This window comes from Syngnathoides biaculeatus, chromosome 8, assembly GCF_019802595.1.
Source record: "Syngnathoides biaculeatus isolate LvHL_M chromosome 8, ASM1980259v1, whole genome shotgun sequence".
Lineage (NCBI taxonomy): Eukaryota > Metazoa > Chordata > Actinopteri > Syngnathiformes > Syngnathidae > Syngnathoides > Syngnathoides biaculeatus.
Genome location: NC_084647.1, coordinates 28021902 through 28046896, shown reverse-complemented (window position 1 = coordinate 28046896; position 24995 = coordinate 28021902). Strand labels below are relative to the sequence as shown.

General features: G+C 44.1%; 1 protein-coding gene across 5 annotated transcripts in view; it reads right to left on the bottom strand.

Annotated features, from left to right (window-relative positions):
- Positions 1–24995, bottom strand: part of appbp2 (amyloid beta precursor protein (cytoplasmic tail) binding protein 2) — a 90913-nt gene that overhangs the window by 10052 nt on the left and 55866 nt on the right. For all 5 annotated transcript variants that reach the window (XM_061826969.1, XM_061826970.1, XM_061826968.1 and 2 more), the window contains exons 10-11: positions 18016–18101; positions 9386–9576 (exon numbers count right to left, since the gene is read on the bottom strand). In XM_061826969.1, coding sequence (XP_061682953.1) covers positions 9386–9576; positions 18016–18101 — 277 coding nt within the window. The remainder of the gene's footprint in view (positions 1–9385; positions 9577–18015; positions 18102–24995) is intronic.

Genomic DNA, 24995 nt, shown 5'->3' with positions numbered 1-24995 from the left:
AGCTACATAAACCGCTATGATGAATAAAAAAAATTGGATCTAGGTTTCCATTTCCCAGACACAGGTCAACAGTGTCCCCCTCCAGAACCAGGCCTGGAGTTGGACCTCGAAGGCCAGCTGCTCTTGGCTTGGCCTGCACCAATGAGGCTCAGCTGGGCACACGCAGAAAGGGTAATGTGGTTCCCGCTTTCCATGGGCTCACCACATGTGGGAGGGGGAATTAGGGTTGCGTGCAGTGTGAGCTGGGCGATGACCAAAGGCCTTGGCCATCTGATCCCCGGAGACAGAAGCTGGCTCTAGGGAGGGAGGATCTCACATCTTTGGCAAGGAAGGAGACCCAACTGCTGTGTGCAGTGGAGAAATTCCGACTAGATAAAAGACAGGCTCACCTTCACAACTGGCTTGGGCTCTGGTACCAGTCTTCTTGAGATGGGTTGGACACTCTTCCCCTCTGGAGATGCTCACAGTGAAAGGTGCTGAGCAGGTGGGGGTAAATACTTAGTGCCCCCAGCTCGGTGCCTGTATGTTGGGGTTCATCCCAGTGGAGGAGAGGGTAGCCTCTCTCCGCCTTCGAGTAGGGGGAGGTGTCCTGACTGTTCTTTGTGCCGATGTACCAAACAGCATTACGGAGTACTCACCCTTATTGGAGTCCTGAGAGGGAGTGCTTGAGAACGCTCCCATTGGGGACTCAATACTCGAGAAATTCAATACTCGCATGGACAATGACCTGGAAAGGGGTGATTGGGAAGAACGGCCGCCCCAATCAGAACCCAAGCTGTGTTGTTACTGGGCTTCTGTGCTCACCACAGATTGTCCATAACGAACACCATGTTAAAGCATAAGGGTGTCTCCATATGTGCACTTGGGACCAGGACACTCTAGCTTTCAATTCTATGATTGACTCATCGGACTTGCAGCCGCATATCATGGCACTTGGGTGAAGAGAGGGGCAAAGCTGTCAACTGATCACCACCCAGTTGTAAGGGAAGATGCCGGTCAGACGTGGCAGGCCCAAAGGTATTGTGAGGGCCTGCTGCGAAGCTGGCAGAATCCCGTCATAAAATGTTTCAACAACCACCTCCAAAAGAACTTTGCTCTGTTTCCGGTGGTTGTGGGGGACATTGAGTTGACCATGTTCTGCGCCTCCAGTGCTGTGGCCGACTGCAGTCACTGACGTTTGTGGCGGAAATCCAGAAACCTGTTGGTGGACATCAACAGTGAAGGTTGCCGTCAAGCTAAAGAAGGAGTCCTTTCGGGAATATTTTGGCATGTGGGACTCCTGAGGCATCTGATGGGTACCAGCTGGCTCAGCGGAATGCAGCTTTGGTGGTTGCTGAACCAAAAACTCAGGCATGGGAGGAGTTTAGTGAGGCCATGGAGCAAGATTTCAAGACTGGTTTGAGGAAATTCTGGTCTCGCCATCCATCGTCTCAGGAGAGGAAAGCAGTGCACCCTCAACACTGTGCATAGTGTGGATAAAGCGTAATTGACCTCGACTCGGGACGTGAGTTGGTGGGGAGAATACTTTGAAGACCTCCTCAATTCCAGAGACACGCCTTCCCATGAGGAAGCAGAGTGAGTTCTTTGAGGAGGGCTCTCCCATCTCTGGGTTTGAGGTCACTGAGGTGGTTTAAAAGGTATTTGGTGGCAAGGCCCCAGGGGTGGATGAGACTTCCCCGGAGTTCCTAAAGACTCTAGATGTTGTGGCGGTGTCTAGTTTGACACGCATCTGCAACATCGCGTAGACATTGAGGACAGTGCTTCTGAATTGGCAGACTGGGGTGGTGGTCCCAATTTTTTTGAAGGAGGAACCAAAGGATGTGTTCCAAATACAGGGGGGCCACACTTCTCAGCCTCCCTGGTAAGGTCTATTCAGTGGTAATGGAGAGGAGGGTCTGTCGGGAAGTCAAATTTCAGATCCAGGAGAAGCAATGTGGTTTTCGTTCTGGCGATGGAACAGTCGACATGTCTTCTTCTTTTCCTTTCGGCTTGTCCCATTCGGGGTCGCCACAGCGTGTCATCTTTTTCCATCTTAGTCTATCTCCTGCATCTTCCTCTCTAACCCCAACTGCCCTCATGTCTTCCCTCACCACATCCATAAACCTTTTCTTTGGTCTTCCTCTCGCTCTTTTGCCTGGCAGCTCCATCCTCAGCACTCTTCCACTATTATATTCACTCTCTCGCCTCTGAACATGCCCAAACCATCGAAGTCTGCTCTCTCGAATCTTATCTCCAAAACATCCAACTTTGGCTGTCCTTCTAATGAGCTCATTTCTAATCGTATACAACCTGCTCACTCCAAACGAGAACCTCAACATCTTCATTTCTGCTACCTCCAGTTCTGATTCCTGTTGTTTCTTCAGTGCCACCGTCTCTAATCCGTGCATCATGGCCGGCCTCACCACTGTTTTGTAAACTTTGCCCTTCGTCCGAGCAGAGACTCTTCTGTCACACAACACACCAGACACCTTCCGCCAGCTGTTCCAACCTGCTTGGACCCGTTTCTTCACTTCCTTACCACAGTCACCATTGCTCTGGATTGTTGACCCTAAATATTTGAAGTCCTCCACCCTCGCTATCTCTTCTCCCTGAATATTCACTCTTCCTCCTCAGCCCCTTTCATTCACGCTCATATATTCTGTTTTACTTCGGCTAATCTTCATTCCTCTCCTTTCCAGTGCATTTTTCCATCTTTCTAATTGTTCCTCTGCATGCTCCCTGCTTTCACTGCATATCACAATATCATCTGAGAACATCATGGTCCAAGGGGATTCCAGTCTAACCTCATCTGCCAGCCTATCCATTACCACTGCAAACAGGAAGGGGCTCAGCGCTGATCCCGGATGGTGTCCCACCTCCACCTGAAATTCTTTTGTCACACCTAAGGCACACCTCCCCATTGTTCTGCTGCCATCATACATGTCCTGTACTATTTTAACGTACTTCTTTGCCACACCAGACTTACGCATGCAGTACCACAGTTCCTCTCTTGGTACTCTGTCATAGGCTTTCTCAAGATCCACAAAGAGACAATGTAGCTCCTTCTGACCTTCTCTGTACTTTTCCACTAGCATCCTCAAGGCAAATAATGCATCTGTGGTACTCTTTCTAGGCATGAAACCATACTTTTGCTCGCAGATATTTACTTCTATCCTGAGTCTAGCCTCCACTACTCTTTCCCATAACCTTCATTGTGTGGCTCATCAACTTTACCCCTCTATAATTACCACAGCTTTGTTCTTAAAAATGGGAACTAGAACACTTTTCCTCCATTCTTCAGGCATCTTTTCGCCCGCTAGCATTCTGTTGAATAAGTTGGTCAAAAACTCCACAGCCATCTCTCCAAATTGCTTCCAAACCTCCACCGGTATGTCATCAGGACCAACTGCCTTTCCATTTTTCATCCTTTGTGGTGCCTTTCTGACTTCCCCCTTACTAATCATTGCCACTTCCTGGTCCTTCACACTTGCCTCTTAAACTCTTCCTTCTCTCTCATTTTCTTCATTCATCAACTTCTCAAAGTATTCTTTCCATCTATTTAGCACACAACTGGCACCAGTCAACACATTTCCATCTTTATCCTTAATCACCCTTACCTGCTGCACATCCTTCCCATCTCAATCCCTCTGTCTGGCCAACATGTAGATATCCTTTTCTCCTTCTTTCGTGTCCAACCTGGTGTACATGTCTTCATACGCCTCTTGTTTAGCCTTTGCCACCTCTACCTTTGCCCTATGTCACATCTCGATGTACTCCTTTCGCCTCTCCTCAGTCCTGTCAGTCTCCCACTTCTTCTTCGCGAATCTCTTTCCTTGTATGACTCCCTGTATTTTGGGGTTCCACCACCAAGTCTCCTTCTCCCCTTTCCTACCAAAAGACACCAAGTACTCTCCTGCATGTCTCTCTGATTACCTTGGCTGTCGTAGTCCAGTCTTCCGGGAGTTTCTGCTGTCCATCGAGAGGCTGTCTCACCTTCCTTTCTCAACTTCCACCACATGGTTCTCTGCTCTACCTTTGTCTTCTTAATTTTCCTACCCACCACCGGTCATCCGACACACAGTCATCTTATGCTGTTGAGCTACACTTTCCCCTACCACAACTTTACAGTCAGTAATCTCCTTCAGATTACATCGTCTGCACAAAATATAATCCACCTGCGTGCTTCTACCTCTGCTCTTGTAGGTCACTATATGTTCCTTCCTCTTCTGGAAATAAGTGTTCACTACAGCCATCTCCATCCTTTTTGCAAAGTCCACCACCATCTGTCCCTCAAAGTTCCTTTCCTGGATGCCGTACTTACCCATCACTTCTTCATCGCCCCTGTTTCCTTTACCAATATGTCCATTACAATCTGCACCAATCACAACTCTCTCGCTGTCTGGGATGCTCAGAACTACTTCATCTAGTTCCTTCCAGAATTTCTCTTTCAACTCTAGGTCACATACTACCTGTGGGGCATAGCCGCTAACCACATTATACATAACACCCTCAATTTCAAATTTTAGTCTCATCCCTTGATCTGGTACTCTTTTCACCTCCAAGACATTCTTAGCCAGCTCTTCCTTTAAAATAACCCCTACTCCATTTCTCTTCCCTTCTACTCCGAGGTAGAATAATTTAAACCCTGCTCCTAAACTTCTAGCCTTACTACCTTTCCACCTGCTCCTGATGCAACAGTCTACATGTGTTTTGTGGAATTGGTGACGGCGTGCAACCGTGTCATTCGGGGAGTTCTGTGGGGGTCGTCCAGGGGATTGGGGTAGCAAGCCCCCTAATATGGACTGTTTGGTCCCTGGAAGACCGCTGTCTGAGTTTGGTCCACATTACCGGCTGCAAGTTGGACTTGTTTCCAGTGATAGTTGGACTCCGCCACAGCTCCCCTTTCTCACAGATTGTGTTCATAACTTTTATGGACAGAATCTCTGAGTGCAGCTGAGGCATAGAGATGTTCCAAATTGGTGGCCTCAGTTTTGTATCTCTGCTTTCTGCAGATAAAGTAGTTCTGTTGGCTTCATCAAGCCATGATCTCTAACTCTCTGGAGCGGTTCGGAACAGAGTGTGAAACGTCTGGGATGAGAATCAGCACCTCCAAATCTGAAACCATGGTACTCAGTTGGAAAATGGTGGCGTGCCCTCTCCAATTCGGGATGCGATGCTGCCCCACGTGGAGGAGTTCAAGTATCTCGGAGTCTTGTTCACAAGTGAGGGAAGAATGGAGTCGGATTTTGACAGGCGAACCAATCCAGCGTCTGCATTGATGTGGATTTTGTAAGGTAAGTTGAAAGACGACTCTCACAATTCCCGGTCAATCTATGTTCCTACCTTCACCTACAGTCACAAGTTGTGGGTCATGACCAATAAAATCCAAGATCAAGTGGCTGAAATGAGTTTATTCCAGAGTGTGCGGGGTCGTCTTTAGTGATGGGGCGAGAAGCTCGGTCAACTGAGAGGGGTTCAGAGTAGAGCCACTCCTCGCTGCATTGACAGGAGCCACATGAGTTGGCTTGGGCATCTGATACAGATACCTCACAGATGCCTCCCTGGTGAGGTGTGTAGCGATTACCAGATTTAATCAAATATAATTAATTTGGAATGGATGAAGTCGCCGGGAGGGATGCCCTCATCTCTTCTGGTGTGATGTAAGTTTTAAGAAAAATGACTTGAAAACGTTTCCTTTTTATTGTTGATTAATCTCATAACCCTTGAAGGTTTGCTACAATAAATCCGTTTCAGTGCTCGGTTACAGCGGCTAATGATTTCTCTCACGCAAATACAAAAACGAGGATGCACGTAGTGAATTTTAGTTTTAATCGGAACTAACTCGGGAATCTACAGCAACAGATAAAACAAGACGATATACAACACAAATGAGGACAGACGAACACAATGGTGAGACCGTGCATCTTAATTGGGGCGATCCAGGTTGACCTCAGCAGACTCAAACGCAGAGCACCAGCCAGGAGGAGAGAGTCAGGCGGCCCAAGAGAGTGTCGTGTCAAGTGAGAGAGATGGAGAGCCAAGCACAGCGGCCTTTTTTTTAATCCCTGGAGAAGGGACAAATGGGCGTTTTCACACCTCTTTGAGCCGTCACCTTATTGTGGTGGAGGGGTTTGTGTGTCCTGATGATCGTGGGTTACCTCTGGAGGTGGGGCTCGAAGGTGAGCACCTGGTGACTGGGCCTGCACCCATGCAGCTTGGCCGGCCACAGCCCAAAAGGGTAACGTGGTTCCGCCTTCCTACGGGCTCACTACCTGTAAGAGGAGCCCAGAGGGTTTGGGAGCGATGTGAGCTGGGTGGTGTCAAAGGCGGGGACCTTGGCGATCCGATCCCCAGCAACAGAAACTAGCTCCAGGGAGATGGAATGTCACCTCTTTAGCAGGGAAGGAGCCCAGTGCTGGTGCATGAGTTTGAGAGGTTCCGACTAGATATAGTCGGACTTGCCTCTATGCACTGCTTGGGTTCTGGTACCAGTCCTCTTGAGAGGGGTTGGACTCTGTTCCACTTTGGATTTCCCCGTGGTGAGAGGTGCAGAGCAGGTGTGGGTACATTTATTGTCTCCTTCTGCCTTCGGGTAGGGGGACTGCTCTTGACTGTGGTTTGTGCCTAGGTACCAAACAGCAGTTAAGAGTACCCACCCTTTTCGCATTCCTTATAGGGAGTGCTTGAGAGCACATCCTGTGGTGACTATAATTCTGATGGGGGACTTCAATGGGCACGCGGGCAATGAAACTGAGACCTGGAAGGGTGTGATTGGGAAGAACGGCCCCCCTGATTAGAACTCGAGTGGTGTTCTGTTACTTTACTTCTGTGCTCATCATGGATTGTTCAAAACAAACACCATGTTCAGGCAAAAGTGTATTCAAATGAGCACTTGGCACCAGGACACACTAGATCTCAGTTGGATGATCGACGTTTTGGTCATGTCATCGGACTTGTAGCAAGAGAGGGGCGGAGCTGTCAGCCCATAAACTGATAAATAGAAATGGCTTAGCTAGTCATTGGCAAACTTAAGACGGGCCTTGACATGTGCTGGTTTCAGCAGGTGAACCTTTCGTTCCATCCATGATTTCAAACCATGACGTCTTTATGTATTACCAACAGTCACTTTGGAAACGGTAGTCCCAGCTCTTTTCAGGTCATTGACCAAGTCCGGTGGTGTAGTCCAGGGTTGATTCCTCACCTTTCTAAGGATCACTGAGACCCCACGAGTTTATATCTTGGATGGGGCTCCACTTCAACTGAGATTGACCTCCATGTTTAGCTTTTTCCATTTTCTAATGATTGCTTCAACAGTGGACCTTCTTTAACCAAGCTGCTTGGTAATTTGTCCGTAGCACTTTTCGGCCATGTGGAGTTGTACAATTTTGTGTCTGGTGTCTTTGGACAGCTCTTTGGTCTTGGCCATGTTAAAAGTTTGAGTCTTACTGATTGTGTGGGGTGGACGTGTGTCTTTATGCAGCTAATGACCTCACACAGGTGCATCTGATTTAGGATAATACATGCAGTGGAGGCGGACTTTTCAAGGTGGACTAACAGGTTTTTGAGGGTGAGAATTCTAGCTGATAGGTGTTCAAATACTTATTTGCAGCTGTATCACACATAAATCATGAAAAAAAATCATACATTGTGATTTCTGGATTTTTCTTTTTAGATTATCTCTCTCACAGTGGACGTGCACCTACAATGAAAATTTCAGACCACTCCACAATTTCTAAGTGGGAGAACTTGCAGTCCAGCAGGGTGTTCGAATATTTATTTTCTTGACTCTATAACTATGTGCCATCTGCATGGCTATGATGGTCAAAATTAAAGTTCTGAAGCATTTGACTCAAGCGAAGCATATACAGGCTGAACAGGAAGGGTCCAAGAACGGACCCCATAGATCATTATCTCATCTAAGTTTCACATCCTCGATTGCTCCATCATCAACTGTTATTGTTTAGGGCCCCAATTTTTTTCTTGGATGATTTAATTTCATGGTGGCATGGTGTTGACCTCACAGTTCTTTGGTCCAGGGTTAAATTCTGGTCACACCTGTGTGGAGTTTCCGTGTTCTCTCCGTGCTTGCGTGGGTTTTTTCCAGGCACCCCGCTTTCCTCCTGCATCCCAAAAACATGCAATGTTAATTGGACACTCTCATTTGTCCCTAGCTGTGATTGTGAGAGCGACTGTTGTCTGTTTCCATATGCCCTGCGACTGACTGGCAACTAGTTCCGAGTGTACTCTGCCTACTGCCCATTGACAGCTATGATAGGCTCCAGCGACCCCTGTGAGGATAAGCGGCTAAGAAAATGGATGGATGGATTTAATTTTATAACTTTTAGTGGTGTTGGGGAATGAGCATTCTTGGCCAAGGTCTCGTAAAAGTGGTTCAATTCTATTTGCCTCGCGGTTGAGGCAGCCTGCAGCGCAGACCAGCGGGATTCCTTGGTAAGCTTCTGATGTTGTGTCCTCCCTTTTAGACATCCCATTTCTTTGGGCTTTACCAGAACCTTCCATGCCCCTCAACCCGTCGCACAAAAAAAAAAAAATATATATATGTATATATATATAAAGCATTGCGAAGTTGAACGAGCACAAGAAAGTCTGAAAAGTGCTTAGAGATGTGTAAACATTCACATTGGAGGATAAATTCTCTATTAAGCAATCGATTTCGCGTAGGCAGGCTCATCGCCGTGCATTAAAACCCGAGGAACGTTCAAGGACCCCCACGGAGCCTCGAAAAGAAAGGTAGCCTCAAAATAATAGTCTCAAAAGTAAAACGAAGACAAATGCAAAAGGCAAAACTGTAAGTAGAGGATGAAAAGCAGTAAATTAAATCTTCCCGACTTACACACTGTGTAGTGGTCTCTGACGTCACTTCCTCCCAAAAGATGGAATCCTTATGATGGTACTTTTTATTGAATGGGTGTGAGCTCAACCTTTCTTTTTAGCACCACATTACTCTTTTAGTTACATGCCCTTTTTCGGTAGCTATGCTGTTCTACCCTAACGAGAAAAAAAATCATTTTATGGTTGAACACATGACTCAAAAGACACTTTTTTGGGGCAGTTTTTTCCTTTTTTACAATGATTCTGTCCAATCAGGTATGACCAAATCACATGGCGTGTGGCGGGCTTAAGTGTAAATGGTTTTTGTTTACAGGTACCTTGGAATTGGCCTATGATAATGCAATCCAAAGCAGGTCTCACCCAAAAGGAGAGAGTCCAGCTCACTCTCATGAGGTAAAGCACTATCCAAAATAAATCAAGGTTGTTTGTATTTTCTTTTTAAATATCATACAAACCTGGTATTTTGTGCTGTGCTCACTGGTCATGTGATTTGACTGGATTATGTTAACAGAATTATGTTAACAGAATATGTGTAAAAGAAAAATGATCAAACCTTAAACTTTCGCATGGACTGATATAGTCGTCCGAGGTTGCCATAATGTTTGGCTGTCTGGACATTGAACTCTCCAAAGGCCTTCTTTGCCAGCTGCAATGACGACAAGTGCAGATCATGAGCCTCCTGCAGTAGACGTTCTTCTGTCTCCTTATTGTGGCAATCAATAGCAATTTCCTCCAAGATCAGGGCTAATGTACAAAAATAAAAACAACAAAACAAAAATTGGAAACAAATACATTTCTCTAAAAAATGATCAGTAAGGCCACATACCTTACTAAGAATTTTTCTGTTCATTTAGTGGTGATATGGTTCAATCTGATGGTGTGTTTTGTTCAACATGACAATGAACTTTTCCACATGTTACATGTATCTTATTGGGATGCCAAATGACCGACCAACGCAAAGTTGAGCATAGTGATGTGGAAAACAAAATGTGATTTTCATGTTTTTTTCTTCACAAATACAATCTGAAAAATGCGTTGGTTTTCATCACTCTTTACTGAAATATCTAAATAAACCCATTGTCTTTTGAAGACACCTAAATGCACACACTCAGCCTGATAAAACAGGTGTGCTACGGCAGGTGTTAATGCACAAAGTCACAAACAACATTCACACTTATAAAACAGATCGCACTGTACCCTGCTCAACGTTCACCTGTCAATCAAATACATGCTTGTGTGAGCCACAGGCTGATCGAAATATCGTGTGCCTTAACAAAGAGATAACTTTCTCTGTGGTGTCTATGTTATGTGGGACTCACACACCAAAGCAAAACCAAACCAGGTGGTGATGATTTAGAAGAAACCATCACGAGGTTGGCACATTCGCCTATGCTTGCGAACATGCACGCGTGACAACATAATAAAAATTTGACTTTCCAGGAAGTGTCTAAGCTGTCTAAAGCCAGTTCAGTGTAGCCCACAAAGCGAGCCATGGCGAATTGGATAGCCAAACCTCCAGTACGAGAGACCAGGTGGTGAATTGGACGGTCCAATTGCTGGTAGCGAGCGCTCCACACTGGAGACATGCTAGCCAAAATAAAAATAATTCAGCAAAGATACGAAGATGCAAGCTGTAGAGAGTTTGTTGGGCAACTAAACCCTGTAGCGGTACAAGTGTGTTAAGTTAACATTACGTAGGATATGTCGTCATAAAGCCACTGAAGGAATGATGGCGCTCGGTACAAACACACGAACAAAACTGTTGGTCCGCATCTGTTAAAGTAAAATGAACAGTGGTCGGAAATACATTGGTTAAACATGTTCCGGTGGTCAAATATTTTCTTGAGGTACTATCATTTTTATCCAGGCCTGTGCCAGTTTTTAAACAATTCTGTGATTTTCATTGGTTTATTATTTGTCAAATTAATTTTTACTTTTACTTACTCTTTACTTACAATTTTCACTTTGGGTTTTTCTTTAATTAACAGAAGTAAAAACTATTATGTTCACTATGTAGTCAAGTGTTGTACATGAAAAAGTGGAAGTGTCTATTTGGAATCTGCAGTAAAAACTATTTAGGTCGTCGGCTAGCCCACTCTTGTTTTCTACCGGGGATGAATGTCGCCTGTAGTTAGTGAGCGATTGTACACCGTGCCACACTGATTTGGAGTCGTTAGCGCCGGGATGTTTTTCCAGTTTAACTGAATAGTCTCTCTTTGCATTGTTAATTTCTTCAGTCAGCTAATTTTGTAGTGAGATTGTAGAGGCCCCTATCCCCACTGTGGTATGCAATCTCTTTAGCCTGGTGGAGTTGCCTAAGTCTGGCTGAAAACCAAGGCTTGTTGTTTTTGAACGTGTGAAAGGATTTTATTGGAACACACACTTCCTCACAGAAACTGACATACGCGGTAACAATATCTGTGTATTTATCTAGGCTGCACGCTGAATTTTCAAAGACACTCCAGTCTGTACAGTCAAAGCAGCTTTGATGTTTTACTTTGGCCTCATTGGTCCACTTTTTATTTTACTAAAGGCTTCACACATTTCAGTGCTTGCCTGTATGTCGGTATTAAGTACAACAAGCAGTGATCAGAGGATCTAATGAGTGCGCAAAGAATTGGACCATACGCGTTTTTTCATGGAAGTGTAATATTGGTCTCGGGTGTTATTTGCCCTTGTCGGAGATTTCACGTGCAACTTATATTTAGGGAGTTTGTGATTAAGTTTAGCTGTGTTGAAATCTCAGCTAATGACCGGTGAATCTGGGTCTTTCCTTTTGCCTCATCCCGTTGGCTAATTTCTCTCTTTCATCTCTCTCTTTCACACCAACAGCCTTCATGTCTTCTCTCAACATCCATCAACCTTCACTTCAGGCTTACTGTCGCTCTTTGGCCTGATAGCTTCCATCCTCATCAATCTTTTCCCAATACACTCACCCACGCTCCTCTGGACATGTCCAAACCATTGAAGTCTGTTGTCTCGAACCCCAAACCCCCACCCCAGTCTGTCTAGTGGCCGTCCAGGCCACCCAAAGCGAGGAGCTTTGCTGAGTAGCTAAGGAAGTCGGCTAGGATACCAAGCACCATGGTCCCTACAGGGTGATTCAGGCGGCGTCCACGAGAAGGGTCCCAACGGCAAAGCAAGAACAGGAGCAGATGACAGCTATGGATAAAGCCCCACCAAGGCGTGGTTGAGAACCGGCGGCTGTTGACGCTGGTCGAGCACCGCCGAGGCATAGTCAAGAACCACCAAGGCATGGTCAAGAGGTGGCGGCTGCTGCTGCTGTTATCAAAGCACTGCTGAGGCATGGTCCAACACTGCCGAGGCATGGTCAGCTGCTGCTACTGGTCGAACACCGCTGAAGCATGGGAAATGGGGCTCAGTCAACGCTGAATCATGGAGGAGTGGCAGGTGGGGTGCGGGCTTCTCCTAAGTGCTGGCGCCGCCGAGGCATGAACAAGAGGCGGCTGGGGGTCAGGCGCCACCACGACAGGAGCAAGAGGCGGCTGGGGGTCAGCTGCCACCGATTCAGCAGCACGAGGTGGCTGGGTGTCAGGCGCCACCGATACAGGAGTAGGAGACAGCTGTGGTTCAGGCGCCGCCGAGACATGAACAAGAGGTGGCTGGGGTTCAGGCGCCGCCGAGACATGAACGAGAGGTGGTTGGGGTTCTGGCGCCTCCAAGACATAAGCGAGAGGCAGTTGGGGTTCAGGCGCCGCCGAGATATGAGCGAGAGGCGACTACGGGTCCGGCACTGCCAAGACATGAGCAAGAGGCCGCTGTGGATTAGGCAGCGGTGAGACATGATCAAGAGGCAACTGTTGGTCATCAGGTGCCTTCTCAGCCGAGGGAAATCAAGGCTTGGTTGGAGTGGATGCAAGAGTGGCAGAGTGCTCACGGACTCAGGAAGGTGAAATAGAACGAGTTAATTGACTGGCGGCTTTCGCTTGGTGTGCCTTGGGGGGAGTGTAGTGGTTAGGCATAAAGCTGCGCTTGACTTGGATGCTGTGGATCAGGCGCGGATAAGACCTATGCACGTGTTGGGCAGCTCTTGATGGGTGTCACCAGAACAAGAACATGTGGTAGACAATGTGGTTCAGGTACCGATGAGACATGACTAACTTGTGGATAGCACGCAATGGGCGCTGCTGGAACATAAGCACTTGGTGAACGTTGCGTGCAGTGTGCCTTCAAGACATGAGCACATAGCGGATGGCACGCGCTGGGTGCTCCTGGAACATGAGCATGTGGTGAACGTTGCATGCCGAGTGCCTTCAATAATCATACACAGGTAAGCAGTCCAAAAAGCCGGAGGCACAAAAACATGTGGCAACAGGGAAGGTCCAAAAAACATGGAAAACGAGGTTGGATTACTTTGAGACAAAAAAACAAGACTTGACTTAGCTCTGGTGGCACAGGAATGTTGGCCGTGACAACAAATACACGACAAGAGGCTCGTATACTCAGGGAGACAAATGCAGTCTCAAGCAAAACGAACTGGCAACTGAGAATGAAAAACACAACGCTTATATGCCTGGCCTAATTAGCGTCAATAAGATGCAGCTGTGGAGCTGCTGCGCTCAGGGCGGTGGCCAGGCCATGCCACTGACACATACAGGTTTTGGAGAAACATATGCTGCCATGAAAGTCTTTTTCATGGACGCCCCTGCTTATTTCACAAATACAATGCCCAACATTCTGACGTTACAATAGGATGGGTTTCATAGTAAAAGAGTGCAGGTACCAGACTGGCCTGCCTGCAGTCCAGACCTGTCTCCCTCTGAAAATGTGTGGTGCATTATAAAGTGTAAAATACGACGACGGAGACCCCGGACTGCTGAACAGGTGACGCTGTAATACAAGCAAGAATGGGAAAGAGTATCACCTACAAATTACATACAATTCAGAATCAAATCTAATGGCCATTTATGTAACAACACACAAATAATTTGTTTCTGGCAGTCGGTGCCACCATTCATGTTGAGAACTAAGAAGAAGAATAAACAAACTAAGAAGAATGGAGAACAATAAACATTCAATTAATAGGAAGTATTCTTTATAAGAGTCACAGTCATGCAAGATGGAGTCTTGCATTTAGTGTAGTGAAGAGTGCGTCAACACCCCACATTATGTTAAGCTTATAGAGAATGCCCTTACTGGTTGCGGTTGACGAATCGTGCGACAGTCTGTAGTGTATTTTTACGAGTACTAATACTGATTGGAACAGAATGATGTGTATGCCCGAACAAGTTGGTTCGCTGATCAAGAATTTAATGACTTAATTGCAAGAGAGAAAAAAACGTTTAAATGCCTGCTGGTTTTGATTTGCATTGATCAGTAGCGCCTTCCTGACGGATGGAGATGGAATAGCTGGTGGCGGGGAAATGGAGGGTCCGAAAGGATCTTTCCCGCTCTGGTCCTAGTTCCAGTGACGTGAAAGTCTTTTAGAGTGGGTAGGGTGATGTCGAAAATCCGTTCATTGGTTTTGATCGTCTGTTGCATTCAGTTTTTTTCCTTTTTTGTGGCAACCCCAAACCAGAGTGTGATGGAGGTACCGGACTGATTCGATGACCGCTGTATAGAACTGTCACACCAGCTCTTGTGGCAGGCCATGCTTCCTCAGAAGATGCAACAAGTACATCCTTTGCTGGGCTTTTTTTGAAAATGGAGTTTATCTTCGTCTCCCATTCCAGGTCCTGTGAGACAGTAATTCCCAAGAACTCGAAGGTCTTGATGGTTGACAAGACAGTGTGTGGGGCAGCTGCGGTAAAAGATGCCTCCTGAAGTCCACAATCATTTCTATAGTCTTTTGAGTGTTCAACGCCAGGTTGTATTGGCCACACCAAAGCTCCAATTTTGACACTTCCTGTCGATACGCATACTTTTCACTGTCTTTGACGAGGCCAATGATTGTGGTGTCATCTGCGAACTTCAGGGGTTTGACAACCTGGTGGCTTGAGGTGCAGTCGTTTGGATAGAGCGAGAAGAGCAGAGGGCAGAAAACATAATTTTGGGGTCCCCTCTATTCTTCAGGCATCTTCTCTCTGCTAGAATTCTATTGAATAAGTTGGTCAAAAACAGCCATCTCTCCAAATTGCTTCCATACCTCCACCGGTATATCAAGACCAACTGCCTTTCCATTTTTCATCCTTCGTAGTGCCTTTCTGACTTCCCCCTTAGTAATCATTTCCACTTCCTGGTCCTTCACTCTTACCTCTTCAACTCTTCCTTCTCTCTCATTTTCTTCATTCATCAACTTCTCAAAGTATTCTTTCCATCTATTTAGCATACTACTGGCACCAGCCAACACATTCCCATCTATATCCTTAATCACCCTTACCTGCTGCACATCCTTCCCATCTCTATCCCTCTGTCTGGCCAACCTGTAGAGATCCTTTTCTCCTTCTTTCGTGTCCAACCTGGTGTACATCTCCATATGCCTCGTTTAGCCTTTGCCACCTCGACCTTTGCCCAACGTCGCGTCTCAATGTACTCTTTTTGCCTCTCCTCAGCCTCTCAGTGTCCCACTTCTACTTCGCTAATCTCTTTGCTTATATGACTCCCTGTATTTTGGGGTTCCACCACCAAGTCTCCTTCTCCCCTTTCCTACCAGAAGACACACCAAGTACTCTCCTGCCTGTCTCTCTTGGCTTGGCTGTCGTAGTCCAGTCTTCCGGGAGCTTCTGCTGTCCATCGAGAGCCTGTCTCACCTCTTTCCGAAAGGCCGCACAACATTCTTCCTTTCTCAGCTTCCACCACATGGTTCTCTGCTCTACCTTTGTCTTCTTAATCTTCCTACCCACCACCAGAGTCATCCTACACACCACCATCCTATGCTGTTGAGCTACACTTTCCTCTACCACTACTTTACAGTCTGTAATCTCCTTCAGATTACATCGTCTGCACAAAATATAATCCACCTGCGTGTTTCTACCTCTGCTCTTGTAGGTCACTATATGTTCCTTCCTCTTCTGGAAATAAGCGTTCACTACAGCCATCTCCATCCTTTTTGCAAAGTCCACCACCATCTGTCCCTCAAAGTTCCTTTCCTGGATGGCGTACTTACCCATCACTTCTTCATCGCCCGTTTCCTTTACCAATATGTCCATTACAATCTGCACCAATCACAACTCTCTCGTTGTCTGGGATGCTCAGAACTACTTCATCTAGTTCCTTCCAGAATTTCTCTTTCAACTCTAGGTCACATCCTACCTGTGGGGCATAGCCGCTAACCACATTATACATAACACCCTCAATTTAAAATTTTAGTCTCATCACTCGATCACTCTTTTCACCAACACATTCTTAGCCAGCTCTTCCTTTAAAATAACCCCTACTCCATTTCTCTTCCCTTCTACTCTGTGGTAGAATAATTTAAACCCTCCTCCTAAACTTCTCGCCTTACTACCTTTCCATCTGCTCTCTTGGATGCACAGTATATCAACCTTTCTCCTAATCATCATGTCAACCAACTCTTGAGCTTTTCCTGTTATAGTCCCAACATTCAAAGTCCCTACACTCAGTTGTAGGCTCTGTGCATTCCTCTTTTTCTTCTGACGACGGATCCGGTTTCCTCCTCTTTTTTGTCTTCGACCCACAGTCGCTGAATTTCCACCGACGCCCTACAGGTTAGCAGTCCCGGGGGCGGGCGTTGTTAACCCAGGCCACGACCGATCCGGTATGGGATTCTTTATTTATTTTGGACATTAATTGAAAATAAGAATTGAAATTAAAAGAACATATTTGAAATCCAAGCAAAATCTGGATATGCGTCAGCTTTCAGAGCCAAACACAGAAGAAACATCTTTGACTCCACCCCTGACATCGCCGGTGCTTAGCATTACAGACCATTCGTTCTAGCCAAGCCAAAATGCCGACTTGTTCTGCACCAAAACTCAGAAAAGGCACCCAAATTTGTCCTTCTTTAACATCTCGTGGGGTCATCCTGACAGGATAAAGCTGTGGCTGTCACGGTTGAGAGGCTCATTCATCAGGGGGGAAATTTGCACGCATTAAATCATTACTGGTTATTAGCCGCTAAGTTATAGCCTCTCATGGTGGTACAGTAAAGGAACAATATACACGTTATGAGGCGCAGCTCTTCAATCCCGGATTTCCATTTGTGGAGTTTGCATGTTCTCCCTGTGTCTGCGTGTGTAAACTTGCCTCCTGCCTGTTAACAGCTGGGATAGCACACCTTCGACCATCGTGCGGCCAAGAAAATGGATGGATGGATATCTACGTGTAACACTTTCCGGTTTCTATTTACGGTGATCCGCGCGTGCAACATCCCACCCCCCAGCCCCGCTGGATCGCGAGAATCTTTGCTGCTTGAAAAGTACAACTTGGTGTTAAAAAAAAAAGTCTGGCCACCTGCTATATATTCTCAAACCAACTCCTCAGAAAAGCATCAAATCTCCGCGGTCCATTTCATGGGACTGTTATTGTTCGTCGTCAGCGCCACGTCCCTCCCAACACGTCGAATTCCGCTTGTGTGTGTTATGGCTCAAATGCTTGAACATTGTACATTGTTATTTTTATTTTGTCTGCTCAATGGTCAGTATCGTAATAATACAAATTAACTCACTTTGCTGGCTCTCTGAACACAACACTTCCTGGTTACTATTTACGGCGATCCACGCGTGCCCCCACCCACCCCCACCGCCGCTGCTGCCGGTCGCTTGAGAGAGGCTTGTTGCTTGGGGTTAAAAAAAAAAAAAAAAACAAAAACAAAAAAAAAAAACTCAGGTCACGCTTGTTGTACAATCTCTACCTCGAAACCAACTCCTCAGAAAAGCCTCAAATCTCCACGGTCCATATAATGGGACTGTTATTGTTCACTACTCCATTGTACTCCGTTCACTAATCTGCAAGTAACCCAATGTGGCCAGGGTGTGAGGTCCGCTATTATACCTGGTTGCAGGTCTCGTATTTGTATTGTATCCAGAGTTAATGTTTTTTTTTTTTTTAACTAAAAAAACCACGTATCATTACTGTTCTGTTTCTCAATTACATGTAAGTTTGTGTTGGGCAATCACATAAAATTTCAATAAAGTACATTCACATTTGTAATAGTAAGGGAAATATTTGGAAGAGTTCAAGGAGCAATGACAATTTTTGTACGATATTGAATGGCTTGGATTGCCTGATGCTTTCAGTATAAACAATAATACCTTGCCTTACCTTTGACTCTCTTGGAGGAGGCCAGGAGCAGATGATCCTCAGGAAGAATGTGAGTAATGATATCGATGGCACGTTCTGCATGGAATCTTCAGAACACACAAAGAGCTTTCTTTACGATTTAGGTTACTTTATTCAGCTATAAAATGTATTTCAGTCTTATGCCTAGATGGTATTTCTGTACTTAAGATACTTCAGAAAAACACAGGGTGCAGCTGTAGAGTGTTGCCCTCATTGGGAATGTTGGACTTGCGTGTCTTGAACACAATTGAGGCACGCATGTTGAGCTTCCGGGTGTTTTGGTTGGGCCGGTCTGCACTGAGAACAGTTGGAATTGGTGGAAAGGAGGCAGGAAAAAAAAAAAGGAGCACAAAAACTTCCCAGGCAGGATGGTCAGAGCTCGGATGTCTCCACTTGTAAGAAGTTCGGAGAGGACGCATGGTGGGCATTTTTGTCCCCACGGGGTGAGTTCAGGCCCCGAAAAAGGGTAGCTTTGTGCGTAGTCGGGAATGGTCCGATGTGTGCACGCCACACTGGGTCAGTCTTCGGGAAGTTGACCGGATGAGTAAAGAGCTGAGCTCAAGATAGAATAGTGCCGACCTTTCTACGGTAGGAGTGAAACAAATGGGAGTGGATTTACTTACCCCCACCCAGCATCCTTTCTCATTACCTTTGGGACCAAAAAGTAAGATTGACCACCTATGAATGTTACGTTTCCATTATAGGATTATTTTCTACGTTAAACTCAGTCGAATAAAATATTACTGGAATTAAGACAAGACCATTGTCCTGCTTTGCCTTGTCACACACTCATCCTCTTTAATCCCTGTGACAAATTTTTCTTGTGTATGTAACTGTTGAGAACGCTGGAATATTTGCGTCTTGTAAGGTGAAACATTTCATCTGGTTCAGTTGACAACCGATTCAACATCAGAAATACAGTCACTAGTGACGTTAAAGTTTTTAAAACAGGATATCACATACACTCAAGTCCATTGAAGATTGTAATTGATGAATCCAGAGCTTCAGGGCTCCCCTGCAGTGGGGAAAGCGTCTGATGTCTCAATTGGTGACATGAGCATCCCGGCTCGGCCAGTCTCTGGCAAGGTGGTTGGGTGAGACAAGAGCTGAGCTCGAGAAAGTGTAGCTCTGGCCTTTTTATGGCTGGAGTGATTTACCCTCCCACTCCTTTCCCATCACTTTTGGGACCAAAAGGGTGGGTGGACCACCTATGAATGTTACTTTTTCATTCAAGGATTATTTGTGGTTTAAGACCAGTGAAATAAAATAATCATTAGATTTAAGAGGAGACCATTGTCCAGCTTTGCCTTGTCACTTGTTCATCCTCCTTAATCTCTGTAACAAATATTTCAAGTGTATGTGATTGTTGCGAAAACTAATATTTCCAATGTGGCATTTGTGTTTTGTGATGAATCATTTCATGTGGTTCAGTTAAAAACAAATTTTACATCATTGAAGTTTGAAGAAATACAGTCACTAGTGTGTTCATGTAAAGTTCGTAAAACATTCTATCACATTCAGGTCCATTGAACATTTAATTACAGTAATTTTATTACAGTAAATTACAACCCAATATTTCTGTCATGCAATGTTGGTTTGATCTGACAGATTCAAATACATGACGTCACTAGATTGACTTTTTGGAGGCAAGGAACCTATTTTGCAATTGAAAACTCCCAAGGCACACTAACAAACAAAAATGTCACAAAAAGTGTATACATTAATTATCTGATGTACTTCCTGTCATTTAAGACCATTCATTTGTTCTGTCTGTCACTATGGCTTACTGGCATAAATACATGATCAAAAAACCTTTTTGAGCAATTATAGACAAGTATATACAGTAAAAGACCAGGTCATTCAAATATACACATTTATCTATCTTGTGATCGATTGGTGATCAATTATCATTGTTTTAAACTCGCTGATCGGCAATAAAAATTGTGATTGTGTAAAGCCAAACATTTATACACTCATAAATGTTTTGCCTATTATTTTGTCTCAACGGCATGCTTTGCGGCACTCAGGATGTGAATAGCGTTTAAAGTGCATGTTTTGTGTCAATTATTTCTTCAATCATTGTTTTGTTTTACTATTTGCTCGTGGTTGTGTGATAATTTTAGTTTAAATATGACACCATGAGTAGGAACAACATTTTGACTAATGACTTGTCAAGACTATCACTGTGGGCGAAAGTAAGCTTCTTCTACTTACATATGTAAAATTGCAATTGTTCCTCACTGACTCTTGAGCCCCACTATGTGATAGCATGAATGCTAACACATACAATGGTTTGCATGTATGCCATCTATGTAATCAATGCGTTTAGTCCTAGTTAATTGAAATAGTCACCCAAAAACCAACAGTTTTGGACCATGGTGCAAACATAAGGTGTGTTGTATTATAATGTGCCCTGTCCATTTTTGAGAAAATTTAAGACTTTTAAGTGCGCCTTGAGGTCATGAAAATATGGTACATATCATACAAAGGTGTTTTAAGACTGCATCAATTATTCACGGATTTTTGGAATTTGAAGAAGGAACGTGACCTCCTCAAAAAATGATGGAACAATGTTGTTTGTGCCAAAGAAAAATGTCAACTCTTCCTCGGTGACCATAATTTCTCGTGAATAATGTGTCCTGAAATACAATGCACAACCCCAAAGTTGATCTAAAAATATCCGGAAAAACCCTTCTTCCAATGTTCTATGCGCACCACCAATTTTCTGCTATCTATATGCTCGAATATCACGATTCATCTGCTTTTCTATTTTGCTAGGTTTGTACTTTTATTGTTTTTACTTGTATTGTTTTTCAAAAAAATGTCAGTACAACACTCATTAATAATAATCTTTGTGCATGTGCCGATGTAGTGGTAATCTATATCTCGGGACATCCCACAGAACACGCTTTCCCTGGTGCCTGTAATGGACCTTTCCGACTGGAGATCTTCAGCTCCGTCCCCCTTAGATACAAATGGGCAAATAGACATTTCTCTTGCATGACATCGCGCATTTACATATCCCTAACCCGACTCGTTGGCATAAAACATTACACACTTCAGTCAGCAGGTCAGTGATAAACTAACAAAGTGAAAGTTGTTCTCCTGCAATGGATAAAGCACTGATCATAATTCAATCAAACTCAGAGAAGATACTTCTCCCTCACTTACCTTCGAACATACAGTCTTGTTTGTTGATATTTTTCACACTTGAGTTGTACGTGAGGTCTTCCGCAAGCTTTAATCCATTGGAGACACTTCGCCAACTGTGTTTTAGGCTTTGGAAAATTAATCAACCGGACCCCTTGTAACTTAACAGGATATCTTTTATCAGATTTGCATGTTCCCCAAGCTCATCTGAGGACCATTTTCTTCCTAACATTAACTTTTCAAAATTCACTCGACTGACAAATATTATTGTTTGTGGGACATGGCTGCGGAAGGGACGGGACAAGCCAGGGGTTAAGACAAGGCGGCTATCTAATTAGCTGTTATTGTACGAGTAATTGACATGTCGGAAAGGCCCGTTGCCAGGACAGAATCCCTCAACCAACTAAAATAAATGCTCAATGATGGGATAACATTTTACTAATACTGTTAACACATGACAGTCTGAAATAATTTAACACTGTTTAACTTGAACTTTGTGGGGAAAGATATTTTTGCATTAAATATTTGTGCATAAAATATTGGTGCATAGTGCAGTTCATCAACTACATTACACGACCTTGGCCAAGCCTTCAAAAGAAGGATGTGACTGATCTCCAATCTGGAAAAGATCCATAGTAGCTACCTTTGGTGCATTGCTGTGGAACTCATCATTGATGACTTGGTCCAGTTCCAGTTCCTCTTGCATTCCATCTTGAACAGTGATCCCATCTTCCTCCCACAGCATATCATCCATTGTGTATGTATGGAAACATTTTTTGAATCCTACGAGTTTTGGTTTCCTTATTCCTCAATATTGTCAGTGCTTTGAGGCGAAGCTCCACAGAGCTAATGCCGCAGCCTCTTGCTCAGCTACTATCTGTAGAAGCTCTACTATAGCGCCAGGTAACTATCAAAACAACGAGAGGCCAAATTATGTGGAAACGAGTGTAATGGACACATTAAAAAAGTGAACATTCTAATTGTGTGCGGCCTTGTTTTTTTTTTGTTTTTTGTTTTTTTAAATGTGTCCATTACACTCGTTTCTACGTAGTTTGAGCTCTCGTTGTTTTGAACTGCTGCACTGCTTCGGGGTTGCCCATTTCTTCGGCAGCAGTGATGGCACTTTTCTTTTAAAAGTGGCTGCATAACTAGCCCTTGTATTCAACATTTTTTGTCTTAGTTTAAGTTGAAACAAACTCACGGGCAGCCGTTTTTGTTGTTTGGTGCAGTAGCCACCAATATGGTACGCTAACGATCATTAAACGGCAAACTCCCGTGAGCAGGTCAGGAAGCTCAGGTGGCGGCGCACATTACCGTAATACATATGAATGTGTAACATAAGACATCGACTATCATGTTGAAATGTAAATGTATACCAGTCACTTACATTTAAAAAATGTACAGGTGTGGTCAGTCATACTCACAGATAAAGTTTCGGGTATGATTAGGGATGGAATCTCAAGACCTTAAAATAATTTACTGCATTAATATAACTGTAAATTAAAAATAAAATAACTAAAATGCATAACTAAAATAGAAAACAAAAATTTCAAACTCAAATTAGAATTTCCAATTTCAACTGATATTAGTCGAACATGATATAAAACGTTATTTAAAATTTTTATCAATAAAAAGTCTTTATCTGACACACTTTATCTGAAGAAAAGTTAAATGCATTGCCATGTCAAGGAATAAACACGAATGGTCTATACCCACAATGTTTTGAAAATGTTGAAAGTTTAGTTCAACATAATCAGTGTTAGTGGCAACAAGCTAGCAATACACTGTCACAAACATTCCTGTTGGCAATCGTGATGTATTGTTATAATCTAGCGTAATTTACAGCGGTATCTATTGTCAATCCATTGATGAAAGCTACCAGTAGATGATCTATATCTTCCGAAATCATATAGATGGGAAAAGTTTTCAACTTCAACATAACGTGTACCACAGGGAAAATTACCGTGATCAAGTCAATCACTGTCTCATACGTATTATAGTTAGATGCTGAAACATTACCTGTGGTATATCCCAGAAATTTTGAAGTGTAACTGAATTTCCTTTGCCGAGGCTCATGATGCTGATGACTTTCAACGTAAATGCGAAATGCATGTTCAGAGATGCGCTTTTGGTCTAACTTCCGAACATGCTCAAAACAGTTAACTTGCATTTCCTGTTTCAGGGTGAATACTGATTGTTTAGGAGCAGGCTTGTTTTGTTAACGTTTATGAAATAAACATGTAAATTAATGTCAAGATTACACAAAATAAGCGACATCTTTCAATATCTATTTTTTTCTACTTGTAACAAATTTTACACGCATGATTTTTCGTGCTCGACTATGCAGATTTGCGAGCACGAAGGCATGTGGGCGCGGTCGTGCTCGTCAAATGTGAGTGACTGTGTATACGTTTTTTTTACTACCCTATGTACCTGAATACGACTAGACAATGATTTTCTTTTTATATGTAAACTGTACCTAAATATAGTTCGCAGTATTGGCTTGTTGAAAATATTTTTGAAAAATTTTGCACATTATACACGAGAAAAACTTTGCACATTATACACGAGAAATTACGGTATTGTGCTTTTGCTATGGACTCTTGTTTAGTAGACTGGATGACTGAAGAAACAAGACATTTATGGAAAACTAACAGTTCCAAAATAAAATACATAAATACAATAAATAAATATAAATAAGTAAGTAAGTTTTTTTCGGCTTATCCCTTTCGGGGTCGCCACAGTGTGTCATCTCAGATGAATGCACATATATGTTTGGCACAATTTTTACGCCGGATGCCCTTCCTGACGCAACCCTTCTCAGGGAGTGGAGGCCCCAGTGGGATACGAACCCACAACCAGTGAAATAAATCAGTATACAAATAATTACATACTGTAAATATAAAAAATATTTAACTTAATTCAGTAAATATTGAAATAAGTTGGCATGGAATAAATAGAATGTAAAGGTGTTCAATCTGGTGAGTGGCAGGAGGTGCCAGGCCCCGGAGTCACCCCACAGTCCCAGGAACTCCAAGTGTGGCATGTGAGCATCAATTCCAATCAGGGGTGAATCAAATGTTCATCAGCCAACATGACTTCACAGTGGAATTAATTCGATGAGGACGTCAACCAAATTCTAGAAGCAATGGTATGGGGTAAGGCTGACAGGAATCTACAAGCTATGACAGCTATCAATGTCAGGAACAATGATGTGCTTCAAAGTCCGTCAAATCTGCACACATAGGGCAAAGGAAAGTCTCCAGTATGCCAACTATGTTCCAAGGAACTGTGTTCCCTAGAACACACCCTCAACTGCTGTACAAGAGCCCTACAAGAGCAGGACAGTACAGGTGGAGGTATGACCAAGTCCTGAAGTCCATTGTGTATGCCATGGCAGGACTGGTATGGGAAAAGTTGTTCCAACTCTCCAAGAAAAAAAACACGAGTCTTTATCAAATCTGGGGAGTATTCAACCCCGGTCACACAAACGTCCACAGGCAACTACACTTTTCCTCCACATTGAGAGGAGACAGAGGAGGTGGCTCAGGCATCTGTTTAGGATGCCTCCTGAACGGCTCCCTGGTGAGGCATATTGGGGACGTCCAACCTTGAGAACAACCCAGGAAAGGCTGGAGAGTTTGCCTCTCGGTTGGAGTGAGAATGCCTCAGGATCGGCTTGGAAGACTTGGAGGAAGTGGCTGGGAAGAGCAAAGTCTTGGCTTCCCTGCTCCCTCCGCGACCCGACCTTGGATAAACAAAATTATGTAATACAAAGCTATTTTGTCGAGTTTCCTCTGAAAAAAAAAAAT